We start from the raw sequence: 23,428 nt of genomic DNA, 5'->3' as shown, positions 1-23,428 counted from the left end.
GTAAAATTATAAATATTTTTATTCAGAACAAATTCTAAAAAATCATAGAAATTAATTATTTCTTTTTTCTCTTGAATTCGTTTAACTCCGCTTGTTGTGACGCCCCTTCGTTCATAATCTCCCTGACCTTTCGTTTACGCTCAGTATCACTCTTAATTTGATTTTTAATCTGTACTTTAGCCAAAAATGCAGCGTCCCTTCGTACTTCTCTGATGGCTCCCTTCATCTCCTTCTTCAGTTTGTGCATTAATTTCTCCTTTTCCGCTTTCTCCTTGGACATTGGCCTGTGCTTTTTACCATCGTAAACTCTCTCTATTCTGGGTTCGTACAATCGCAATGCTTTCGGTTTCTTCTTCGCTTTCACCAGGTACTCCAACTGTTTATCCTCTAATGCTAGAAGATCCTGGGACACCTTCTCCACATGTTTTCGAATATTCTCCGGATATTTTTCATATGAGTTTATGTTCAGTAAATTAATTATTGGTTCGAATATGGAATGAACCGCCTCCAACTCTCCCAATTGTTTGGAAAAATCTTCAGTTAAATTAACAGCAGTTAGAAATGCCCGAATTCTAAAATCATCATCGATATCACCCTCCACTAGATCCGCAGCTTTCATGTGTGCACCAATATGGCTCATCTCTTGATTTGACTGATCGTTGTGAATAACAAGGAGATTACTTAGAGCTCCAGATTTTTTAAACGGTGGGACAATCTTCAACATCAACAGAGTAGGTTTTACCGTTCCCAAGAAAATAATTCCTCGAAGAAAATTTATGACAGCAGGGGAAAATCTCTTACTTAAGACAGTATACTCCAACATTAATGTGGAAATAAACAATCCCTTTGAAATATGTAATTTTGACTTGACTCGACATCTTAATAATATCTGGGACATGAACACTAGCGCTGGAGTGACAACCGGATGTCGAAAATCCGATGTTGGAAATAATAGTGAAATAATTTTAAAGAGAATTAATGTCTTCAAATCTGGAAACTCTTTCTGATTTTTCTCGAATGTTTCGTGCTGTTCTTTTAATAAATTCTGGACATAAGTCGCTGTGGTGAAGCAATTTGCCTGCGCCAGGTCGAATAAGTGAGGGGAAACTCTATCGAATATTTCGAAACATTTGATGATATCGTCGGAGGTGGGGTTGTCACTGGTGTGAGCACAATTCATTAAGTATTGAAGAAGAAAACCAAAGACTTTGCAGAGCTTTTCTCTATTGCCCTGGCCCAGGGTCCAGTGATTACATTTTACTATTCTCTCTAGTATGATGGATTGATAGTCGGGGTTTTGAGATTTTAGAAGATTGTTGAGGTCTTCGAAGCTTTCAGGTGCTTTGTAGGTGTAAGGGAGCTCCTGTCGAGCCTTCTCCATAATTTCTTTGCGCTTTTGAAGGTCTTCACGAATTATTCGCAGTCTTTCAGTGTCTTTAGCAGGTGATGGAGGCTTGTCATGATCATCGGTGGATTTTGGTGTACTACCGTTATTTTCGGGAATTTTTAAATCCTCTTCGTCTTCGCTGGAGGACTCCGAGTCCTTTAGATCAGATAAGTTATCGTTTTCGTCTTCCGAATCTTCTGATTCAACATCTTCTGTTTCTGATACTTGAGAGCTTTCATTCGTCTTTTCATTTTCATTCTCAAGTTTTTCCTCATCTTCTCCTTCTTCTTCCTCATCCTCTTGTGTACTCTCTTCTGAATTATCGTCGCTATTATCGTCCCCATCATCATTCGATTCATTCCCCTCAACTTTTTTGTTTTTCTTTCCATTTTTAACGACACCATCTACATCATAAGCCAACGTATTGTCCTCCTCGATACTCTCAACCCTGAATCCATCATCAAGATCATCAGCAGATTTGTGTTTATTCGTATTATCGTTATCCTCCACAAAACCCTTCATCCTCATTAACCTGTCCTGTTCAAGTGCCTCCAACTTTTCCTTCTCCTCTTTTACAATTTCCTCCTCAGATTTTAATCTGTCTGAGGGCATTCCCCTACTCTCAAACTTCAATTCTCTAACAGCAATATCATAATCATCAGCCTTTGGCTTCTCAATAATCTCCTCAGTGGATTTTTTCGATGCAGCCATCAGTGGCAATAAATCCTTCCACTCAGTATCAAGTTTTTCAGTTAAATTAATCGTTTGTTCTCTGATTTTTTGCTTTTCCGCCTTACGTTTTTTAGATTCAAAAATCAATTGCTCAATCAGGTCTTTTCTGGACATAGGGCCATCTGGCTTCGATAAAATTCCTCCACCAAAGTGAGCATCAGTCACGAAATTCTTGCCTAAATGTCCTTTATTATGTTCATCATCACTGAAATCATCGTCGCTCTTTGGGTCCTCAAATTTTTCAATTTCCTCCAGTGTTTGTCCCCTATGTGTCAACACCTCTTCATCATTTAAACTGTAGATATTCTTCTTTTTATGCGCCTTAATCTGCTCAGCTGCATATCTTGCCATGGCCTTATCTTCTTGCGACATTGAGGCATTTCTCTCCCCAATTCTTTTATCCATGAACACATTGTCCTTGTCGCGTTGAGTAAATTCTTGGAGCAACGTGTGCTTACGTTTACTAATTGCTTTTGTTCTGGCTACACCTGGTAATCCTCTATCAGCTTTACCCTTACGACCTAACACTTTTTGCTTGTCCTTATTTATATGTACTTCAAAAGGATTTATCGGCTTTTTACTCTCTTGTTTTTTTCTTTGTACTGCTGTCTCCGACAGATTTTTCTTTTTATTTTTCGTTTTCACCATTTTGACTCTGAAAATTAATAACAGAAAAAAAAATCAAGGGACCAAATTTTACTACTGACAGATTTTTTTTTTGATGAAAGTGAGGTTAGAAAATCGGTTCATTTGTAAATTAAGTAAAACTTATGGAATTTTAAGGTAACTTACTTTCAATGGGGATCAGTAGTTTTAATCATTAAAGTTTTCTACTCGAATTAATCACGGGATGTTGTTGTTATTTGAAAGGACAAAATTCCTAACGTGTACAAACACACGTGTGCACACACAATGAGGTTATGTTTGTTGTCCTGAATATTTTACTAGGGTATTTTTAGGGACAAAATGGTGGAAATTGAATGTGTGAGCGGGAAAAGGTAAAAAGAGAGGCATTAAAATTTGAACATAAAAGCACAAAAATTTTATTTTACTCTGACTTTGATAATTGAGTGCCAATGAATGAGTTTCATCAATAAAATAACAATTGTAGGGAATTTGCAAGTATACAAATCTTGTAGATACACAAAATATTACGTTTTATAAAAAATATATATAATTCTTCAACAATGCTGCAACTCATTGGATGATTCCAACTCATTAGTTTCCAAATTTGGTTCGATTATATTATGAATCCAATCAAGATAGCTATAAACTCTTGTGAGATAGTCCGGTGAACCTGTTGCACATCCTATGGAAGAGGAAATAACACCGACGATTTCATCGTCAATGATGAGAGGACCACCACTGTCTCCCTGAATCCAAAGAAAATATTAAAAATTATTCTAATAGTAGTAGAACAAATAACAATTGCTATTGAAAATTCTCACATCACAAAAACCAACTCCGCAACCATTGGCTACACACAATTGAGTCTTTCGCATTGGCTCGCATTTTAAAGTATCCTGGACAATCGTCTGGGTACCCTTTAATGTCGTTGAAAGTGATCCGTTCACAGAGGTATATCCCCAACCTAATATGGTACCTACTTCACCAGCATATGTATTTTTAGATGGTAAATTAATGGGTTTTAACTTTGAACTCACTGGGATCTCGCTTATGAGCTGAAAAATAGTAGATATTTTTGGTTTGTCCAATTTTCGCAATATCCCTGATGGATTCCATTGTTAACTCACCGTTAGGATAGTAATGTCATGCTCATAGTCGGAATCTGGATCACCAGTGTAGTCTTCGTGAACATTTATCGTCTCAACTTCCAGGCAATGTGAAAAATTCCCCGTATCAGAGCTTCCTCCGCACACAAGCAACTCCTCTGGATAATATTCTTCGGTGTATGTAGTACTGTTCTCAGGTTGGTATACCACACAATGTGCAGCTGTTACTACGTGTTTGTTTGTGATGAGAGTTCCACCACATAGATGATAGTCATCCATATATATCAAAATTACAGACGGAAATTCTTCGATTAGTACATCTTCACCGCCGATTATTTTCGATGGTGGCTTTGCTCCAATACCTGTAATTAATATTGTTTATCGATACACGAAGACAAATTGTCTGGCAAAAATAACTACATGAAGTATTGGAAGAAAATCACAATCCATTTTTTTCTAGATAATCCGTCAAATTTTAACATTAATACAAAGAACAATTGACATTTCTTCCATAAACTTTCTAATACCGATATTGAAATTTTTCTCTGATTGTTCATTTGCGTCTTTTCTTTCACGTTATCACTATAATTATTAATTACCATCAATTTTGGTGTAGAGTACTATCGAAATACAGAAAAAACTGAAAATGGGTAATTTGTTCTCCATAATGATGTAGAACTATTGAACTATAACGAATGAATAAGATGGATCTACGCTGCTCTATTTATTTACTCCGAGTTCGATGACGTTTTATTTTAATTTTTCTTACGTAGTGCGTAAATTCCCAAAGAAGTTCATGGTCAATTTATCAATCTTGTAGATACAAACATTGATAATCGATAAAATGTATCCGGGAAGAAAATTTGTGTATTTACGAGAGTTTCAAACATGGAAAATCGTCTCGTGATTTGATATTTTACTGTTGACTAGTTTCACAGTTGAACCAATACAGAAACACGTTAGTTTCTTAGATCGTACATTTGTTCAATCAGCAAACAATATTTCTGGCTAGCAAACAATATCATGATAAATTGCAATAGCGGGAATTGGAAATCCGGGAATTAATTTTTTTATTTCATAATAGAGACGCCACTCATAGAATGTAGCTAATTGATGAGTCATTTCATGATAAAACTATTATGAAAAGATAGAAATCTATTAACGTATTTATTTAGTTAACCAGAGAATTTTTAATTAGTTAAAGCTGTGCACCCTGGAACGGTCAATCAGCAAATCCTAGTCTTTTTTTAATAATAAGTTTTGTTATGACTGTCAAGTGTCTGATGATTTTCCTACAATTCGATTCATCTAACGATACGATCGTATGAATTTATTTAAAGATTACTAGTGAAAGATATACCAGCACGATTATTCCAGTCTAATAAAAAATGCATGATCCTGCAGGCCCAATGGGATCACCATTGTCATAGAACATGATGCACCATTAGCTAATTATACTGATAGAACTGTTAGATATACCATGAAAAAAAATATTCAATGTCATTTAAAACAACACTTCCAATGGTGTGTCATTTCCAGTAAAATGAAGTCCAAAGAGCTTCACTTTAAAATATACCTCATTGTATTTAAAATTAATTATATAATTTCGACTTTGCTGGGTTTAGCACCTTGTAGCATTAAAATAGTGAATCGATCGGCTCATAGAATAGGATTAACATTTGAATTTTCGTATTCACGTGTGGGATGTGCATACAATATTATTCTGATTGTGATGTGTATCATGATAATTAGCATTGGTGTACCATTTTTGAAAGATATGCCATATCCAAATGACTCAAAAATTTTAAAAACCATAACAATAACTCTTGCAGCAACGGGAAATATAGGAGCTATCGTAATAATCGCTATTCATGCAATAATGCAGAGACATATTATCAGAATTGGAGATCAACTGCGTGATTTTGATAGTAAACATGGTGATGAACTCATTGGGAGGAGTGATGATGCTCTCAGACATTTTCAACGAATGATACCAATTATTTTTTTATTTTTTATTTGGATTGGATTGGTGATAATGACTGGGCTGGTTGAAGAAGAATATTATTTTATCAATTCAATTGTATGGGCAGCATGTTTCAGCTGGTTATTAACTCAGTACAGTTTAGTTATTATTGTTCTTCGGGGGCGTTTTGAAGGGCTCAATAATGCTCTACTTGCTATAGGCAAATATCCTATTGGTTTTACTGAAAATTCGTTATTTCAAGGAAGTTTCACTAATGATCGGCTAATTATTAAAAATTTAACTGTGATGAAACAGGCGAGAAAAAAAATTTATAAAATAACACATGAAGTTGCCAAATTCTACTCTTTTCCAGTTTTACTTGTTATATCTTACTGCAGTTGTTGCTCTGTCAATAGCATGTATTATTGTATTCTGACATTGTTAACTCCTGAAGTGACTTCTTTCACCAATATTATCATGATTGACGCAATATTCTGGACACTTCTCACTCTATATCCCATCGTAGTGCTCAGTGCAAGTGTTAATGGCTTTCACGAGGAAGTATGTATATCGTGAAATTAATTATTTAATTGAATAATTAATGTTTAATTAAATTCAGTTATTCAGTGTTTTATTGAAAATTTAAATTCTCTTTTTTGGGATGTACATCATTTTAAAGTAACATTGATATTCTAGATTGAAAAAACGGCAGATATTGTTTACGATATCATGGAGACGTACACACCAAATAATGAGATCGAATCAGAATTGAATAATTTTGCTATTGAATTACTGCATAGAAGGGTTGGGTTCAACGCTTGTGGAATATTCTCGTTAGACTGCACATTATTGCATTCAGTAAGAAATTATTGTATGTTTAGTGATAATAATATATTGAATATTCCATTTGTCTTTGCAGATATTTGGTATGATTGTAACATATCTTCTTATTCTTCTGCAATTCAAACCAGCGGAAACTGATTCAAAAAATTGAATCATCAGTTCATCATTACGGAGTAATAAATTACATGAAGAGAAATATTCAGTAAATATTATGGACCGTTTAGAAATAATTATGTAATAATTCCGTAAAAATTCTGATAATTCGCAGTTCACTTCCGAATTAAGGAAAAAAAAAACAAAATTTTTATTTAATATTTCTATCTGTGTAGGAGCTTTAAATTGGGGGAATTGGGATTCGCTTTTTATTATTATGAAACTTGTAAATAATGGTTCAATTGTAGGGTTAATTAAATCAACTATTAAGTGTTAAAGTTCACGTGAAAATCTGCAATTCGTTTAATTGAAATGTTATCAGTACAAAAGTATTTGTAAATAATTACGCCAGTGGAATGTAAATCCATCAATAAATTGCAATTTTTTTCCATCTAATCGCAACAAAATCCTCTTTACTTAGGAGATGAATAAATAATGGCGTAGTACGTAGTTTTCAAAGGAATCCATTAACAAATTGAATTTCCTGGTACTACTTTTGTCGTAAAGAATGAGAAATTCAATCAGTCTCGACTGAAGTTTATATCCATCAATAGACAATATTGAAAAATGTATTCGAAAGTCCATCTTATTACGCTTCAAACTTTTTCGATAATTTCATTTCTCATGGGTCTAGCACCGTGTGATATCGATATTGACGTTAATTGTTTAAAATCCGTGACATTTATTGTTACATATTCATATTCATTATTTGCCTGTGCTTACAGTATTTCACTGGTCATATTTTTCGTTGGAGTAAATGTAGCTGTTGTTCCTGATCTATACGAAATATCTTATCCAAATAACTCGACAATATCTATGATGATAATTGTGGTGCTTTCAGTGCAGACGAACATAATCGTAGTAATAATAATAATATTTTATTTATTCTTTCAAAGACATATTATGGCATTCGGGAATCGGTTGAGTGAATTTGATCGAAAATTCGGGGACGCGTTGTGCGGAGTCTGTGATAATATATTAGGAAATTTTATTAAATTAATGACAATTACACTGATGGTGTTACTTTGGATTGGATTACTCGTTACGTCAATCATGGCTGGTGATATGTTATTCTTCATAACATCAGGTTTTGGAATTATTTTCTGCAGTTGGTTTTTGATACAGTTCAGTTTTGTTAATTTTATTCTGAGAGATAGATTGAAGGGACTTAATGATACTATCAGAAAGTGGTCATTATCTGAAGGGAATTTGTTTTATATTGGATGTTCTTTGGATAATCAGTTGAGTGTTGGCAGTTTCATTAGATTTACCAGAGCATGGGCTACAATTTACAATACATCTTGTCAAGTTTCGCAGTTTTATTCGTTTCCAGTGCTACTAGTTATTTTTCACTGCTGTTGTTGTACCGTATCCAGTTGTTATTACTTTCTCATGACACTTATGGAGTCTGAGGACAGCTCACCTCTGATTCTCTCAGTTAATTCTAGCTTTTGGACTCTCGTGCAACTATGTCCCATCGTAATATTGAGCACCAGTGTCAATATGTTGTGCACTGAAGTGGGTAAATTTATTTGTGTTAATTGATTTTTTTTTTAATTAAGTCAAACTTTTCGTCAAACATTTTTATTCAGGCGAAACGAACGACACATATTATTTATGATATCATCCTGATGTCCCCAACTGATGGAGAAGTCGTATATCAGCTGAATAGTTTTGTTATTGAATTGCTGCATAAAAAAATTGGATTTACGGCGTGTGGAATTTTTTCATTGGATTGTACTTTACTGAATTCAGTATGAAATCCTCAAGTTTCTTATGGCACTAATTACTAAGTATATTCTGACTGAAATTGGTATTTCAGATTTTTGGAATGCTTGTGACGTATCTTCTAATTCTTCTCCAGTTCAGACCAACAGAGGGATAATATCGTACAGCAGGAAATAAATAACTGTAAAATCTTGGAGTAATTTTTTAAATAATTTATTTAACTTTCACTTTCAATTTAATTAAAGGTGTGATTTCATTGTGATCTCAAATTTAACGCACTATTTTCACTGACCTGCGGTAAGATCGTCGGAAAATTTGACGAATATTTTTAGATCAATTAGATGAAATAAATAACTACAGGGAGATGAATAACGCGATAAATCAATCGAATACTAAGAATGATATTTTGAATTTTCTATGTTTGCTCTTACACATTTTTCGTAATCACTCTTGAGTTTATGATCATAGCTTCATTCACTCAGTAATCTCGTTGGTGTAATTGTGAAAATGAAAATTTATCTTTTACAATTTCGTCGAGTCACTCGTATGAACGATTAATTTCTCCCTTACATATTATATACAACAATCTGCGCTCTAATCGTCTGTACATCGCATTCATTTGAGCATCATCATCGGCGAACTTGACTAAAAAAAAAGGCCCTCCATTATTTCAAAATCATAAAATTCAATAAAACATTTAATGATTCAACGAATTACAACTGTTGATAAACTTAGTCGCTCACTGATTCAGTCACAAATTTTCTGTATTAAACGGTTTCTTTTTCACTCATCATAATATTAAATATAACGTGATACTGTACATTTATCCAGACTTGTGTGTGATTGATAGAGAATGGGGGGGTTTAGATGATTGCGATGTAAGTCGATTGGGAGAAAATGAACTTGCCAATGTCGGTGAACATATATGACTCATTAAGTCGATCTTAGAGACCAGCAAGGATGATTCTCGGATCTTCAACTGCGTCTTTAATTTTACGAAGGAACATAACGGCTTCACGACCATCGATCAATCGATGATCATAGGTCAGGGCGATGTACATCATTGGACGTATGACAACCTGTAAACAAATTAGATGATATATTCCCATAGTAAATTCCTAAAAGATAATTTTGGAGGTTTTTAGAGATGAAACAAATTACTAAAGCAGTCACCGAAGTCTTGCAATTATTTAGTAAATAATTGCTCCTCTCAAGGAGCTCGAGTAATTTTTTTCCACCAAAAAATGAAGATCAGATAAAATTAATCACCTGTCCCTTGACAGCAATCGGTCTATCAAAGACGCCATGCATTCCCAGAATAGCACTCTGCGGTGGATTAATGATAGGCGTTCCCATGAGTGATCCAAAGACTCCACCATTACTGATAGTGAAGGTACCCCCATCCATATCCTCAACCGATATTTTGCCCTTTCTAGCCTTATCTCCAATAGCAGCCAGAGCTATTTCAATCTCGGCAAAATTTTTATTCTCAATGCTTCTAAGTACAGGTACAACCAGTCCCTTTGGTGTGGCAACAGCAACACTTATATCAACGTAATCACGATAAACAATATCACCTCCATCGATAACAGCATTGACAACTGGTTGATCTTTCAATGCATATGCACTGGCTGCTAGGAAGGGGCTCATGAATCCAAGCTTGAGACCATATTTTTTGGTGAAATTCTCTTGATGCTCCTTTCGAAATTCCATGAGTTTACTCATATCAATTTCGTTGAATGTCGTTAACATGGCATTTGTATTCTGAGCATCCTTAAGGCGTTCTGCAATGCGCAGTCTCATACGATTCATTTTAACTCTTTGCTCGGTTCGAGTGCCCACTATTTCGCGAGTGTAGTCAGCTGGTGGTAGTTGAACTTTGGCACCTTCGAGGGATTGGGCATGTTTTATGGCAGCTACTGGCATTGAGGCTGTTGGACGTTGAGGAGGAGGTGGTGCTGATGCTGGTGGTGGTGGTGGTGGTGGTGGGGTGACAGATGCAGGAGCTTCTGGAGGTGGTGGAGGTGGTGGAGCAGCAGCTGGAGTTGGTGGTGGCGGAGGTGAGGCTTTGGGAGCTTCTGCTGCTGCTGCTGGGGCTGCTCCACCGGTTGCTCCTATATCGATACTACAGAGCTTTTGGCCTGCTTTCACGGTTGTTCCATCCTCCACGTACAGCTCTTTTATCACACCTGCGCCTGGTGAAGGCACGGGTACAGAGGTCTAAAATAGAATAAATAATTGGCTTGAGGGTTAAAATTAAATTCATTGAGAGGTTTACAGATTCTATGACTCACTTTATCGGTTTCTATCTCACAAAGTACATCATCCTCCTTCACCTGATCTCCAACTTTCTTCTCCCACCTGACATCTCCCTCACTGACACTCTCAGCAAAGGGAGGTACAACCACATCCTGGAGTGCCCCTAGATGAAAAAGTCTTATTATAAATCATTCGAAAATCATTTTAATTTCCAAAATTAATTTTAAAATATACATAATGCTTGGCTCGAGCGAATTTGTCTCAGCTGATTGTTCCAGCAATAGCTTCCATTGAATCCATTATGCCTGAAATAGCAAAATATTTTCTTAAATAAATTTCCAATCGGTTGGGAGAACTTCAAAATAATTGTATTGTCTTCAAACTGAATTTTCTTCTGTCTAATAATTTTTAACTAGAGAAATTCTTTATTTTAATTACAAACTTACAAATTTCCGAGTCGTGACCCAGAGCACCTGACCCTCCTGAGGACTCGGGCTAGAAACAATAACAATGTAAATTAATATAAAACCCCAAAAAAGCCAAAAGAATATCTGAATAAATAATTACCCTCGTGATGAATGGACCTTGCAACCTAGAATCAGAAGGAAATGAATGAATTAATCTGACAGATATTGTCTCAACAGCGTCATGACTAAAAATACTCAAGAGATTCCATAAAATCATTCACTCAAGAAAATTTTAACTGATGAATGACATTAGGTAATGCCGGTAAGAATGAGCGAATCGGTGACAGGGAGGAAAACTTCGAGGGAGGTACCAAGATTATGTAATGTTAAAAAAGTCATATTTTGGCCAATGGATATCCTACAACATAAGATATCGCTAGCAAACACTGAAAAATCATTGCGACACGAGCTATCGCGTGGCAGAATACACCAAGATGTGGAGAGAGAGAAAAAAAAATGAGTAATTATGACATAAAGGAGGGAAATGGGACGCGAAAAAAATCATTAAATCGTACACGAGACTCACCTTAACACGGGATGAAGATGTTAGACGTGTCAGAGCACGAGGAAACAGGCGGGTACAATTGGACAGCATTATTGCAGCCATCCTCAGACCAAAAACAAGAATCTGAGGACAATACTCGGGGTAGTTGAAGCCGTGGCTCGACCCTCGTGATGACAGAGATATACAGGGGACGATACGGAAGGTAGAGAGAGGAGGAAAAAGCGTCGTCTAGAGGATTACAAATGTATCACAGTGCAAAAGAGATCAGAGTGGGAAGTACTTGCTGTACTCGCTAGATGGAGAATTGCGATCACAAGGTGGCGGCATCTTCAACATTTTTTTATCTCATGCGAGTGTAATTTTGTTATTGAATATTTTGAAAATTGCGAAACTCCAATTGTTCAATTCAGGAAATTTTAGAGAGGGATTTCACAATTTTTAATGACGATGAAGTCATGGAGATGTGGATAACTACACAAGTCCAATTATCTTCTTGTAAAATCCTTTCATTGCGCAAAATGTGAATTATTTTCTTAGCTCATCAATAACTCGAGACCAAAGTCTCTAATTTCTGGATTTTTCCCAGAACTTTAATGCTTTTTAAAAATTATTATTCCAGGTAAAGTGGTGTTAACAATTGAACATCATCATCATCAATCATTTTCATGAATTTTTTATTTGGAAAACGATTTTTTTTCGAGCTCTCGTGAGATAATAAAAAAAAAACAATATGAGGATAAATTAAACATAAATATCTCTGGTCGTGTTGATAAACAATTTGGTATTTCCCAAACTTCGTAATTTTCAGTAACAAATCATCTGGTAATTTGTCTGAATTTTCAGACTCTTCAACCTTCTGTGGTTGGAATAATCTATCACAATTAAGATAATGCGAATTGCGAGGTAAATCGACACACGTCAGCGAAAAAAAACGCTGATCTGTGGGGGGTTTTGTATGATAAGTGATATTGCGAACACGTACTTCACACTCGTCAGTACCGCGTCTCGTCTCTGTGGCGCATTTGTGTTATTGCAACTAATGTTTGGTATCGAGTCATCGAAAGATGGCTGATACAATTCGACATTTACAAATGTCAAAACTCGTGGTATTGTTTACTATTGGATTACTGGGTTCAGTAATCGGTAGTCGTGATAAAATACCCCGTGAAAGTGTCTCAAATATATTAATTAAAAGTGCATTGGATTCATTGAATGAAGAATCACCAACGAAACATACTTATAAAGGTGGAAATCTACTAAGTGCGCAGAAACTGGTAATTATATTATTTACCAATACACTAACAATTTGGGGCTATTTATGGAGCTATTGGGGTCACAAACTATTAGTTCAGTGGGTGAAAAAGAAATAATAAAAATTTTATTTTGATAAGTTATCGAGGGTTAATAGTTCACTCACTAGAGAGATAACTGTACCCGAATGCCTTTCATTCTTCAAATGAAATTCTCATTATTTTTTTCACATTTGGGTGAATTTGTTGAAAAGAAATTCTGTGAATTTTTATTTAAAAATATAAACGCAAAACAAATCACTGTAAAACTACATAATTAGACAAATAATAGGATAGAACTCCAATGGCGTCTTCCATACATTTTAATGGGTTTTAATTTATTTCATAAATCAATTTTTTTCATAAAATTAATTAGATGTTCTTTAAATTTCTAGGAAAGTCCACCATATGTCATCTACCGTCTCACCTTAAACTTAGAAATAAATTGTGAGGAACCCCCGTGTCCTCGTGAAGCTTGTGCAATTGAAATAAAAGAGTACAAGACAAAAGTTATAGAAGTAGACAATTCATCGAAACAATGCATGTACCTGTATCCACAATCAATCCAGAACAGTTCCCAAGACATTCCTGATGATCAAATAATCGAGAGCCTGGATAGGCAAATCAACGACAGTGTGAAGCTTGATCACGAAGTCCAGGAGGTCTCCGATCACAACGATCGTCCCTTCATAGCAGTAAGAGCCTCTCACTACTGTCCAGGATGTCCCTACGAGCTTAATCCAACGCTTCCAGGTCTGGTGGCTTTTGGAGAGTTGGCAGCAACATCACTGGATGAATCTGGTAAAAGTGACTTTAAACACAGGATTGTCAGTATTGTGAGAGTAACCAGGGCAGTCCCTCCGGGTTCCAATGTCGTACGTTATGAATTTTTGATGGAAGTTGGTGAAACAAATTGTCTCAGAACTACCCAAATCGAGAGGACCGAGTGCTCACTTCAATCCAATATTCCAATTAAACTGTGTCTTATGAGAATTGATGAGAAACCATGGCAGCAGGATAGCAGACGTTTAATTTTCAATAACTGCACAGATTCTGATAAAATAAATGAAGTGAGGGGAAAGATCGAGACGCCGTTGACGAGTGAGTCCTTGATTAGAGAAGATATTTACAGGGAGGATGACTCACAGCAGGAGATTTATGATCAAGTGGCATTGGAAGGCCAAGTTAGCACATATCAAAGTCCCATTGATGAGTCACCAGTTTCAATTCCGACAGCTGGAACCTCGGATTGTTTGCATCAATCATTTGTAACAGAGATACCATTCACACAGATTGTTGTTGGTACGGAAAATGCACCAGAAGAAATTCCCAAGTTCACGGATAAAATCAGAGAGTTTGATGAATTTTTGAAAGACTTTGATATCGATATTAAACCTACGACGGAGAGAAATTATGGACCTGAGATTGTTGAAGAGACTATTCATCCGAAGAAGATTAAGGTGAAGGAACTTCATCGATCTTCAGAGGAGGAGTCGTCGACGGAGATCAAGAGGCAGAAGAGGGCAGTCGAGAAAGGGATTAATGAGAAGAATTTAATCTTCAAGCTTTCGCAGAAGGCGATGAAGATTTTGGATGAGATGGACAATGATGATAGCAAACGAGTGATTGCTGATATCGTGGACTACAAGAGAATCAATGACGAAGGATTTATCTATCACATTACGGTTCTTGTAGCTCCACAGAGCAACTGCGATGAAAAACACAGGAGAATCAAGGATTGCAAGCATCATCCTGAGTCACAATCTATGAACATGTGCACTTTGCAGATTGAGACGGATGATAAGAGTACGGTTGACACTGCTAAGGTAGTCCAGTCCCAGTGTTACGAGATTAAAAATCGGAGGAAGAGACAGATTGTTGGGGCACCTCAAACTATTTCTGTGGATTCTCCAGTGATAAATGAATACGTGCAGAAAGGATTGAACAAACATTTTCGAAGACTTGAAGGGTCGAATAAACCTTTGTCGTTCAAGGTGATTGAAGCAACGGAGCAAGTGGTGGCTGGATCTCTTTACAAGATCAAAGTGAGGGTAACACCGGAGGATTGTGTGCCTGGAAATGAAGGATATGGTCCATGTCGTTCCAACGGTAATAGTCATGTTCACTGCTTGATATCAGTGTGGTCTAAACCCTGGGAGAAGTTTGAAGAAATCACTGTCAAGTGTGATGAAGCACGCAGGAAAAGGTCCTTGGAACATCAGAAGGATAGATTGAGGGACAAGAGAGATGTTCAACTTGGAGGTCCAGCGAAAATCTCTGTAGATGACCCAGATGTACAGAAGTACGTGAAGAAGGGATTAACGAAATATTCTTCAGGGCTTCAAAGTACTAAAGAGCCAATTATCAATGAGGTGGTTGAAGCCACTCGTCAGACAGTCGCAGGATCTCTTTATAAAATCAAGGTGAGAGTTGCTGAGAGTGACTGCCCCAAAGGAACAACAACAATGGAGACCTGCCTTGTGCTGAAGGAAAGTCCTGTTCAGAATTGTCTCATCCAAGTCTTGTCGAAACCCTGGGAGAATTTTGAAGAAATCACTGTCAAGTGTGATGAAGCACGCAGGAAAAGGTCCTTGGAACAACAGAAGGATAGATTGAGAGACAAGAGAGATGCTATAGTTGGAGGTCCAGCGAAAATCTCTGTAGATGACCCAGATGTACAGAAGTACGTGAAGAAGGGATTAACGAAATATTCTTCAGGGCTTCAAAGTACTAAAGAGCCAATTATCACTGAGGTGGTGGAAGCCACTCGCCAGACAGTCGCAGGATCTCTTTATAAAATCAAGGTGAGAGTTGCTGAGAGCGACTGCCCCAAAGGAACAACAATAATGGAGAACTGCCTTGTACTGAAGGAAAGTCCTGTTCAGGAGTGTCTCATCGAAGTCTGGTCGAAACCGTGGGAGAATTTCGAAGACATAAAAATCAACTGCAACTCAAAACGCAGAAGACGAGCCCTAAAAGGTGCAAATTACCCTCAAAAAATGCTCGGTATTGCAAAGGAGATTGAAGCCGAAAGAAAATTTATGAAATTCCAAAAAACCTATGATAAAACCTATTCATCTGATGAAGAACGAGCCGTGAGATTCCGGATCTTCCAACAAAATATGGAAATTGTCAAAAATCTCCAAGACTACGAACAAGGAAGTGCCGTTTATGGGGCTTCAATGTTCGCAGATCTAACGCCCTATGAGTTCAAATCGAAGTACCTGGGGTACCGTTCAGACCTCAGAAGTAAAAATGAAATTCCCTTGGCTGAGGCCAAAATTCCGAACATCGAATTGCCAAAAGAATTCGATTGGCGTCACTACAATATCGTGACAGAGGTCAAGGATCAGGGATCGTGCGGTTCCTGTTGGGCTTTCTCAGTTACCGGTAATGTCGAAGGACAGTACGCCCTGAAACATAATAAATTGGTGTCCCTCTCCGAACAGGAGCTCGTAGATTGCGATACCCTAGATGATGGTTGCAATGGTGGACTCCAGGAGAATGCATATCGTGCTATTGAACAACTTGGAGGACTGGAACTGGAGAATGATTATCCTTATGATGGAGAGGACGAGAAGTGTCATTTCAAGAAGAACAAGGCAGTTGTACAGATTGTCTCTGCTGTGAATATCACGACCAATGAGACTCAGATGGCTCAGTGGCTGGTGAAGAATGGTCCAATGGCCATTGGCATTAATGCCAATGCCATGCAATTCTATATGGGAGGCGTTTCACATCCCTTCAAGTTCCTTTGCAATCCTGCTAGTCTTGATCATGGAGTTCTCATCGTTGGGTATGGCACACATACGTACCCATTGTTCAACAGGACCATGCCTTACTGGCTGGTGAAGAATAGCTGGGGTAAACGATGGGGTGAACAGGGTTATTATCGAGTCTACAGGGGTGATGGTACTTGTGGTGTCAATGCTGATGTTTCTAGTGCTATTGTTGCATAAGAGGTGCAATTTTTAAGATGGATATTGTCATTTTTTTATATTTTATTCTCTTTCAATTATACTGTATGAAAAATATGTTGAAAGTGTGAGATTTTAGTCCATGACGATTTTTTTTATCCAACCAGTTATTTGGAGCTTTTTAAATATTATTTTTATGATCAAAATGTAGTTGGAAATTTTGTTTTTTTTTGTGCCAAAGAATAATGCGGCTTTCTGATTTTTTAATGAATTTTCCGTTTTTTTATGATGAACAAATGAGATTTACTTCCTCATCGTGAATGAATTTATCATGGTTTCGGATTGAAATTTAATTATTCTAGATTATTTTAGTTGTTACTAACTGAAGTAGGATATATTTTTAAATATTATTATCAATAAATGAGACAACGATTATTAACATATCAATGTGTCTTGATGAAAATTATTTGAATTGGGGATTAAATAATATAAATGAATTGAATCACCAAAAACTTTATTAGCAGATTCGTGGTACATTGTAGAACTAGACAGAGACTATACCGTTTAAATCACTAATGTAAAATTAATGAATTGATATTTTCCAAGTAAAAAGATAATAGGATAGAGTAAATTATCCGTGATAATGCGCCAAATTGAAATCGTATAATTGTAATTAATCGATGAAAATTATTAACTAAGAAAAAATTTCTTTTTTTTTTATGTTTCTTGTTTTTCGTTCCGTTCTCATCATTCTACTAAACATTCAATGTAAAAGCACGAGTAACGGGCTTATGTCAATGAAACCTTCCATCTCAATTATCGTTAATATCACTGAACAGTGATTTTAAAATGTTCATAATTCATGTGCAACAGCTTTTGACACAAATTTATTAGTAATAGTTGTATGATCCCCATTGGTTGTACGATCCATATGCCTGCGGTCCACTCTGTCCATATTGCCAATTCTGATAATTAGCGTAGTTGGGATCTGATGGTGGTGGATACTGCTGATAGCTTTGTTGGTATCCACTTTGGCTTCCATACTGGCCACTTTGGAATTGTTGTTGTGACTGGTAGGGACCACTTGTTGAACTACTGTACTGATAGCTCGATTGAGAACTCGCGGTAGGTGGAGGAGGAACACTCGAGGTGTCTGATGTTTTTCCTTTCTTCGGTGGTGATAAATCTCTGGAGGGAAAAAAAAACGAATTATCAAGATTTAAATTCATGCCTTCGATGCAGAATTTTGCAGAATTAGATAAATCAATTTTGTCATGAATACTCACATTTTACTGTCCTCGCTCTTCGACTTCTTTCTTTCCTTTGCCTGCTTGATACACTTCTGGAAGTGTTCATGTGCCTTCAGCACCTGTTTGATGTCCGTACTGAAGTCTTCCAAGAACTCGACCTTCCTCTGAGCAAACAGTACCCTCTGTTCCAGATCTGCATGCTCTCTTTCAATGAACAAGTCCATGTAACCCACGACCTCCTGTGTGTCGACAGGATTTCGCTGAAGACCCAAGTCAATCAACTGCAGATACAGCCTGGGGTTATCCTTATCTTTGTCTGTCGCCTTCAAGAGCACCTTGACAGCTTTATCAATGTCATTTCTGAATTTACATAGGAACCTCGCGTACTTCACAGCAATATTGTTCGCAATTGTTCGATTCTTGCTGTTGGTAATGTAGCTCTCGTAAAGAGCACAGGATTTGTCAAGTTCTCCTCTTCGTCTCTCCAGATTAATTCTTCTGTAAGCGACCTGGAGCATATTGGGCATGACATTGTCAATGTTCTCGAGAATTTCAGCAGCTTTGTCAAAGTTTCCCTGTCCCTCTTCGAAGGTCGCCCACTGGAGATGGAGATTAGGTTTCTTCGGGTGATGGACTGTGCAGGCTCTAGAGTAGACATCTCGAATTTTATTGGCATTGTCACTAGTCAGTGATTCCAAATATCGTACGAATCTCAACCAAAATTCATCGTACAAAGCACATGCTATCAGGCAACGCTCAAACAAAATTATGATTCTCCCCTGGTCCTTTTGTTCGATTTCAAAGTCAAGGTACTCCTTCCAATTCTTCAATTGACATCTTTCAAGGGGTTTCACGTGGAAGTAGGGGCGTTTAATCCCCTCTTCGTAGCTCCATCTGGCAGAAACAGCGTTGACATTGGCCTTATGCATTTTGCGTCTGGTGCTGATAATTTTTTCACGTATGACACGGGTCTCTTCGTCTGTTGGTGGCACCTCATGGGCGGCTGGCTCCTCTCCTGGGGGTACATCATCAGCTGGAGTTGATCCTGGTGTCTCATCGGATTTTAACAGGACTTTTACTTCAGCACGAATCGCCAGGAAATCGTCGACGGTCAGGATGCGCTGGGGGGAATTGGCGGAAACGAACTCTTGGAACGTTTGAAAATGTGACATGTAGCCGAAGGTTGGGGTTGATAAGAGACGGTCGTAGAGGGCTGTGACTCGACTCAAACGTTTTCCATCCTGCTCCCATTTTATGTAGCTTTCCCAGAGGCGATCCGATCTGTAATTTGGCGACAAATATTTTGGATATCTCAATGTCGCTTTCATGATTGTTGGAGTTTTTTTGTGAAATATTTTTTTCTCATAATTAGAATGAACCGTTTGCTCATTAAAAAAATACAATACCTGAATTCCAAACCACAAGCCTGAATAGCCCTCTCGTATTGCTCCCTCATCTTGCCCTCGTCCTTCTCATGAACACTCTTACAATGAATGATGTAATGTAGCCACAAGTCGACACTGAGCGAAATAGCATTCAATCCTTCATCGAATACCTGTGATTTAATAATGATTAATAACTAATGCCCAACACACTTGAGCCTTAACACAGCCAATGAAAATTGGCCATTGGATTGTACCTAATTCTTATTAGCTCTCGTAAGCGTATAGTGTCTCATCTCTTAAATGTACTTTTTTTTAATTTTTATTTCATGTTGTTTCTTAGTCTTAATTCTTAATACTCACATTGACAAGGCACGCAACTGTAAATAAATTTATTGAGTAGTTAACACAGAGATTGCTGAGCAATTGTGCATTCACCTTTAGAGAGTCAGGGAGTGATTCCTTATTCGAGGGTGCCTCTGTCTCTTCACACAGCCCATTATTGCTCTTGGAGACCGGTTCAACGGCAACGTGTGCGTGTCCTAAGTACCTTGACTCAATATTTTTTTTTTCTGTTCGCTCTTTGTTTTTTTTTCTCTTTCTCTGGCTTTTATAATTTCATTTTTACAACGCCACGTGATAAACCGAATTATACAAGGATTTATAACGCAAGAAAATACTTAATGTGTTTCTTAATAAAAAACATTATATTACAATACTTTGCGCAGTTTTGCTACGTGTACAAAATGCTTACAGTAATTAACAAACACCACACACATATTAATTAAAATTGCCACGTAAAATCGTGTAATAATAATTATCATTGGAAACAAAACAAAGCTCTTAGGTATTTCAATTATAAAATATATACGATTATAACGATATGGTAATTTCATTAAATACTTTGATGGTAATTTTCTAGTACGAGAGAATTCATTAATCTCATCTAAGATGAGATTTCTCAATTATTTATCTAACTGATAAAACGAAGAGAGTTGTATGGGTGCCACAAGACGTGCTAGGCTGTTGGAAGGGAATACCATATTTACGTGCGTGCACACTGCCCACGCGTCTTCCTAACTCGAGCTATTGTTCATTAGATTTGCGTTAATTAATTTGATAATTATTTTTTAATTTGTTTTTTTTTTGGTTACCATATAATCATATATATAGATTTATTTTTAAGTAATATTTGTGAATAAAGGGGGATGTATTCACTCACCTTTTGTACATTGTCCGGATTTCCTTTCTTCTTCTCGTAATCGGCGTATTTCCGCCAGTAACCATAGCAATAGGGATAACGCACGAGAAATTTCTCGTATGCTTCGCGTGCTGCTTCAGCGTCATTCTGACAACATTTTAATTAAATGTGTGTTATTAAATGCAAAGAATTTTTTTTTCACACAAAATCATGGAGAATAACTTTATCCATGATGATGATTTAATGAAATGACTAAAATAATTGTTCCTCACCTCTTGATCAACATATTGCAAGAGATATGTCCATCCAGTAAAATCCGATGGATCCTCATTAACCGCCTTCCAGTATTTATCAAGTTCTGGTAATATTTTTTTCTTGGGTGATGCTGGTTTGACCTCTGCTTTTTCTCCAGCCTCAGTATCCACCGCAAGAGCAAGTTTTTTCGCTGGTGTCTCATCATTAGTCTCTGATGTTGGTGAACTGGGATCGTACTCTCCATCCGCATTCAATTTACGTTTGGCTCTAACATCAGCCTTTACTTTTCTCTCCGGTGTTTTGGCAGCTGTCTTGGCTGCTTTACGTTTTTTATCACTGTCTGGGGGTAGCTCGTCTTCAGATACTGATTCAGTTTCACCCAGGTCTGCTGGAGGTGCCACTGGCAATTCCTCGTCTGATACAGCCTCTGTCTCAGGCTCCTAATTGATAAAATTTGCAATTAGTGTTGTTTTGACTCCAATTGATGGTGGATTGGAATAAGGAAATGGGGAACTTGCGTCTAGGATACGCGATACCTCTAGGAGAAAATCACTGGGAATAAAATCGTCGTCAGACACATCTTCCATATCACAAATATACTGCATTCAATGGAAAGGAAAAGATTTGTTTTTAAGATTGTCAACAATTATTTAACCGGATATCGAAAAATATAAAAAATATTTCTTAAGAAACAACTAATAATTTTTATGGCATTGGAATGGTTTTCAAGACAAATGAATTTTTAATTATTTCGTGACGTACCTTAGCAGGTGCCTCAGAAGGGAATTCATCCTCAGAGACAGCCTCAGTATCAGGTTCAATTTTCTTCACCTCTCCTTCAACCACAGCAACACCCTCCCCCTTCTCAGATACAATATCAGGAATTTCTTTGTTAATCTCTGCCACCTCCATCTCATCGGCAACAATTTTTTCAAATGAATCATCAGCAGCATCAGAAATTTGTCGCACTGAATCCTCTACATCCATTGCCTCAGCGACGACCTTAACTTTGTTGTCCTCAGGTTTTTCATTTAACAATGGAATGTCAGCTGAGACTATCGTATTCATGACGTCTCCAAAGTCCATAATCTGATTAGACTCAATTTTTACACCGTTGATTGTCTCATCCACAGGATTATCATCCTCTGTCTGGAGAATCTGCTCTAAACTGTTGTCCTCTAGAGTTATCACTGTATCCTCAGTATCCTCCATAACCTGGACTGTCTCTTTGGTCTTCAGGGTGGATAGAATTGGGACTGTGGGAGTGTTTGTACTGACAACTGGTGGAGGTGGTGCTTCTAGTTCAGGTACCCCTTGTATATCCTGATCCCTCTGACCGCATTGAAGGTTATCTGTTGTCTGAGGCTCATCCAACTGGGATTGCAACACTGGCGTCTCTTCTTCAAACTGTTCAACCATTATTTCACCTATTTGTTGCATACCATTCTCACCTGTCTCACTGTTATCATCAGTCTCCTCTAATATTATTGTGTTAGTCTCCTGAAATTTAGTTGAAAAATCTCTAGTCGAATGTTTCATGTTTCAATGAATGAATCAAATTAAATCTGAATATTGTTTTTATAAATGAACAAATTCTAAAGCCCCGAAAAAAAAAAACTCACATCAACTGTGTCAATTTCCTGAGCCCCTCGTCTTGTGTTCCTACCCCTAACAGCTTTCTTGGAGGGTGTCTTTTTCGGTGTAGCAAGTGGTGCTTTAAGTGCTCGTCCCGATCTCGTTCTTCTCACTTGAATAATCAATAAAAAATAGTTAGACGTGAAAATTCAGTACAACTTAATTAAAACAGCTTTTTTAACATCAATAAATGACCTATAGCGACGATAATAATGGCGGTTATTTATCGTGACCTCGTGATAATGCCAGTTATACGCAATGCCGGGTTTGCTAAATTCCAAACAAGAAGTAAACTCATTCCCATGCTAAATAACTGTTGAATAATTAAATCCATATTTATTACGTTATTGATAATAAATAATAATATAAAATGTTGATTTTTTAATTGCTCAATATCCTTGGAAACGAGATAAATACCTGGCTCGTTCTCCTCAATTTGATTCTCATCGCCACTCAACGAAGACATACTCGAGTTTTACAATTATCCCCCACTATGTTGAATACGTAAAGCTAAAGCCACACTTTATACTCAATAATTTCAACAGAATCGTACGTATTCGTATGACTGGAAGTTAAACGATAGTATATCACTCGTGTATGATCTTAATGTACGTGCAAATAAATGTCTGGTGACGCGGTTATGATTGTCGTCTTTTTCGTTACGATTTTTAGATATCTGTAAGTTTACAAGATGGCGCTCTGCGTCGTTAAAAATGGCTGCGTGCTCTG

The 23,428-nt window shown here is 37.0% G+C and overlaps 6 protein-coding genes and 2 long non-coding RNA genes across 9 annotated transcripts in view; 4 read left to right on the top strand and 4 right to left on the bottom strand.

The window, feature by feature from the left end:
- LOC135170284 (tubulin polyglutamylase TTLL5) overlaps window positions 1-23,428 on the top strand; it is an 85,001-nt gene that overhangs the window by 2,783 nt on the left and 58,790 nt on the right. The gene's annotated exons all lie outside the window — the stretch shown is intronic.
- LOC135170283 (nucleolar protein 14 homolog) lies at window positions 2-3,057 on the bottom strand. Its single transcript, XM_064135967.1, has 2 exons — window positions 2,912-3,057; window positions 2-2,774 (listed from the first exon to the last, which is right to left on the bottom strand). The coding sequence occupies exon 2, from the start codon at window positions 2,765-2,767 to the stop codon at window positions 56-58; it is 2,712 nt and encodes a 903-aa protein (XP_063992037.1). The 5' UTR covers window positions 2,768-2,774; window positions 2,912-3,057; the 3' UTR covers window positions 2-55.
- LOC135170305 (chymotrypsin-2-like) lies at window positions 3,139-4,608 on the bottom strand. The gene is made up of 4 exons (XM_064136010.1): window positions 4,452-4,608; window positions 3,874-4,214; window positions 3,568-3,801; window positions 3,139-3,492 (listed from the first exon to the last, which is right to left on the bottom strand). The coding sequence occupies exons 1-4, from the start codon at window positions 4,516-4,518 to the stop codon at window positions 3,301-3,303; spliced, it is 834 nt and encodes a 277-aa protein (XP_063992080.1). The 5' UTR covers window positions 4,519-4,608; the 3' UTR covers window positions 3,139-3,300.
- Window positions 5,354-7,330, top strand: LOC135170312 (uncharacterized). Its single transcript, XR_010300353.1, has 3 exons — window positions 5,354-6,376; window positions 6,512-6,673; window positions 6,735-7,330. It is a non-coding gene; the product is annotated as an uncharacterized LOC135170312 (long non-coding RNA).
- On the top strand, window positions 7,380-9,447 carry LOC135170314 (uncharacterized). The gene is made up of 2 exons (XR_010300356.1): window positions 7,380-8,565; window positions 8,634-9,447. It is a non-coding gene; the product is annotated as an uncharacterized LOC135170314 (long non-coding RNA).
- On the bottom strand, window positions 8,737-12,015 carry LOC135170294 (dihydrolipoyllysine-residue succinyltransferase component of 2-oxoglutarate dehydrogenase complex, mitochondrial-like). Its single transcript, XM_064135996.1, has 7 exons — window positions 11,792-12,015; window positions 11,366-11,390; window positions 11,245-11,293; window positions 11,033-11,103; window positions 10,834-10,961; window positions 9,809-10,759; window positions 8,737-9,618 (listed from the first exon to the last, which is right to left on the bottom strand). Exons 1-7 carry the CDS (start codon window positions 11,870-11,872, stop codon window positions 9,484-9,486), a joined length of 1,440 nt encoding a protein of 479 aa, XP_063992066.1. The 5' UTR covers window positions 11,873-12,015; the 3' UTR covers window positions 8,737-9,483.
- LOC135170281 (uncharacterized) lies at window positions 12,747-17,419 on the top strand. The gene is made up of 2 exons (XM_064135964.1): window positions 12,747-13,044; window positions 13,455-17,419. Exons 1-2 carry the CDS (start codon window positions 12,835-12,837, stop codon window positions 17,016-17,018), a joined length of 3,774 nt encoding a protein of 1,257 aa, XP_063992034.1. The 5' UTR covers window positions 12,747-12,834; the 3' UTR covers window positions 17,019-17,419.
- LOC135170282 (pre-mRNA-processing factor 39) lies at window positions 17,474-23,411 on the bottom strand. 2 transcript variants are annotated; one of them, XM_064135966.1, is made up of 9 exons: window positions 23,117-23,411; window positions 22,895-23,012; window positions 22,687-22,811; window positions 21,827-22,564; window positions 21,082-21,504; window positions 20,831-20,956; window positions 19,633-19,781; window positions 18,263-19,507; window positions 17,474-18,164 (listed from the first exon to the last, which is right to left on the bottom strand). In XM_064135966.1, the coding sequence occupies exons 4-9, from the start codon at window positions 22,502-22,504 to the stop codon at window positions 17,867-17,869; spliced, it is 2,919 nt and encodes a 972-aa protein (XP_063992036.1). In that variant the 5' UTR covers window positions 22,505-22,564; window positions 22,687-22,811; window positions 22,895-23,012; window positions 23,117-23,411; the 3' UTR covers window positions 17,474-17,866. The 2 variants fall into 2 exon arrangements, with proteins under 2 accessions (XP_063992036.1, XP_063992035.1); XM_064135965.1 differs by lacking the exon at window positions 22,895-23,012 and having other exon boundaries at window positions 23,117-23,409.

This window comes from Diachasmimorpha longicaudata, chromosome 16 (assembly GCF_034640455.1).
Source record: "Diachasmimorpha longicaudata isolate KC_UGA_2023 chromosome 16, iyDiaLong2, whole genome shotgun sequence".
NCBI classification, from domain to species: Eukaryota; Metazoa; Arthropoda; class Insecta; order Hymenoptera; family Braconidae; genus Diachasmimorpha; species Diachasmimorpha longicaudata.
The sequence above is the reverse complement of the archived record's forward strand: the minus strand, read 5'-3'. Positions and strand labels throughout refer to the sequence as shown.

What these genes read in the sequence shown, in the direction of transcription:
- LOC135170294 (XM_064135996.1), bottom strand. Translation starts at nt 11,872, where the DNA reads ATGGCTGCAATAATGCTGTCCAATTGTACCCGCCTGTTTCCTCGTGCT. An exon ending in GGGTCACGACTCGGAAATTT is followed by an intron (nt 11,104 to 11,244) that starts GTAAGTTTGTAA and finishes TTGCTATTTCAG; the next exon opens with GCATAATGGATTCAATGGAA. An exon ending in TCGCTCGAGCCAAGCATTAT is followed by an intron (nt 10,962 to 11,032) that starts GTATATTTTAAA and finishes TTTTTCATCTAG; the next exon opens with GGGCACTCCAGGATGTGGTT.
- LOC135170305 (XM_064136010.1), bottom strand. Translation starts at nt 4,518, where the DNA reads ATGGAGAACAAATTACCCATTTTCAGTTTTTTCTGTATTTCGATAGTA. An exon ending in ACTCTACACCAAAATTGATG is followed by an intron (nt 4,215 to 4,451) that starts GTAATTAATAAT and finishes TATTAATTACAG; the next exon opens with GTATTGGAGCAAAGCCACCA. An exon ending in GCGGAGTTGGTTTTTGTGAT is followed by an intron (nt 3,493 to 3,567) that starts GTGAGAATTTTC and finishes CTTTGGATTCAG; the next exon opens with GGAGACAGTGGTGGTCCTCT.
- LOC135170281 (XM_064135964.1), top strand. Translation starts at nt 12,835, where the DNA reads ATGGCTGATACAATTCGACATTTACAAATGTCAAAACTCGTGGTATTG. An exon ending in TACTAAGTGCGCAGAAACTG is followed by an intron (nt 13,045 to 13,454) that starts GTAATTATATTA and finishes TTAAATTTCTAG; the next exon opens with GAAAGTCCACCATATGTCAT.
- LOC135170282 (XM_064135965.1), bottom strand. Translation starts at nt 23,165, where the DNA reads ATGTCTTCGTTGAGTGGCGATGAGAATCAAATTGAGGAGAACGAGCCA. An exon ending in AATTGAGGAGAACGAGCCAG is followed by an intron (nt 22,812 to 23,116) that starts GTATTTATCTCG and finishes TGATTATTCAAG; the next exon opens with TGAGAAGAACGAGATCGGGA. An exon ending in GCTTGTGGTTTGGAATTCAG is followed by an intron (nt 19,508 to 19,632) that starts GTATTGTATTTT and finishes GCCAAATTACAG; the next exon opens with ATCGGATCGCCTCTGGGAAA.
- LOC135170283 (XM_064135967.1), bottom strand. Translation starts at nt 2,767, where the DNA reads ATGGTGAAAACGAAAAATAAAAAGAAAAATCTGTCGGAGACAGCAGTA.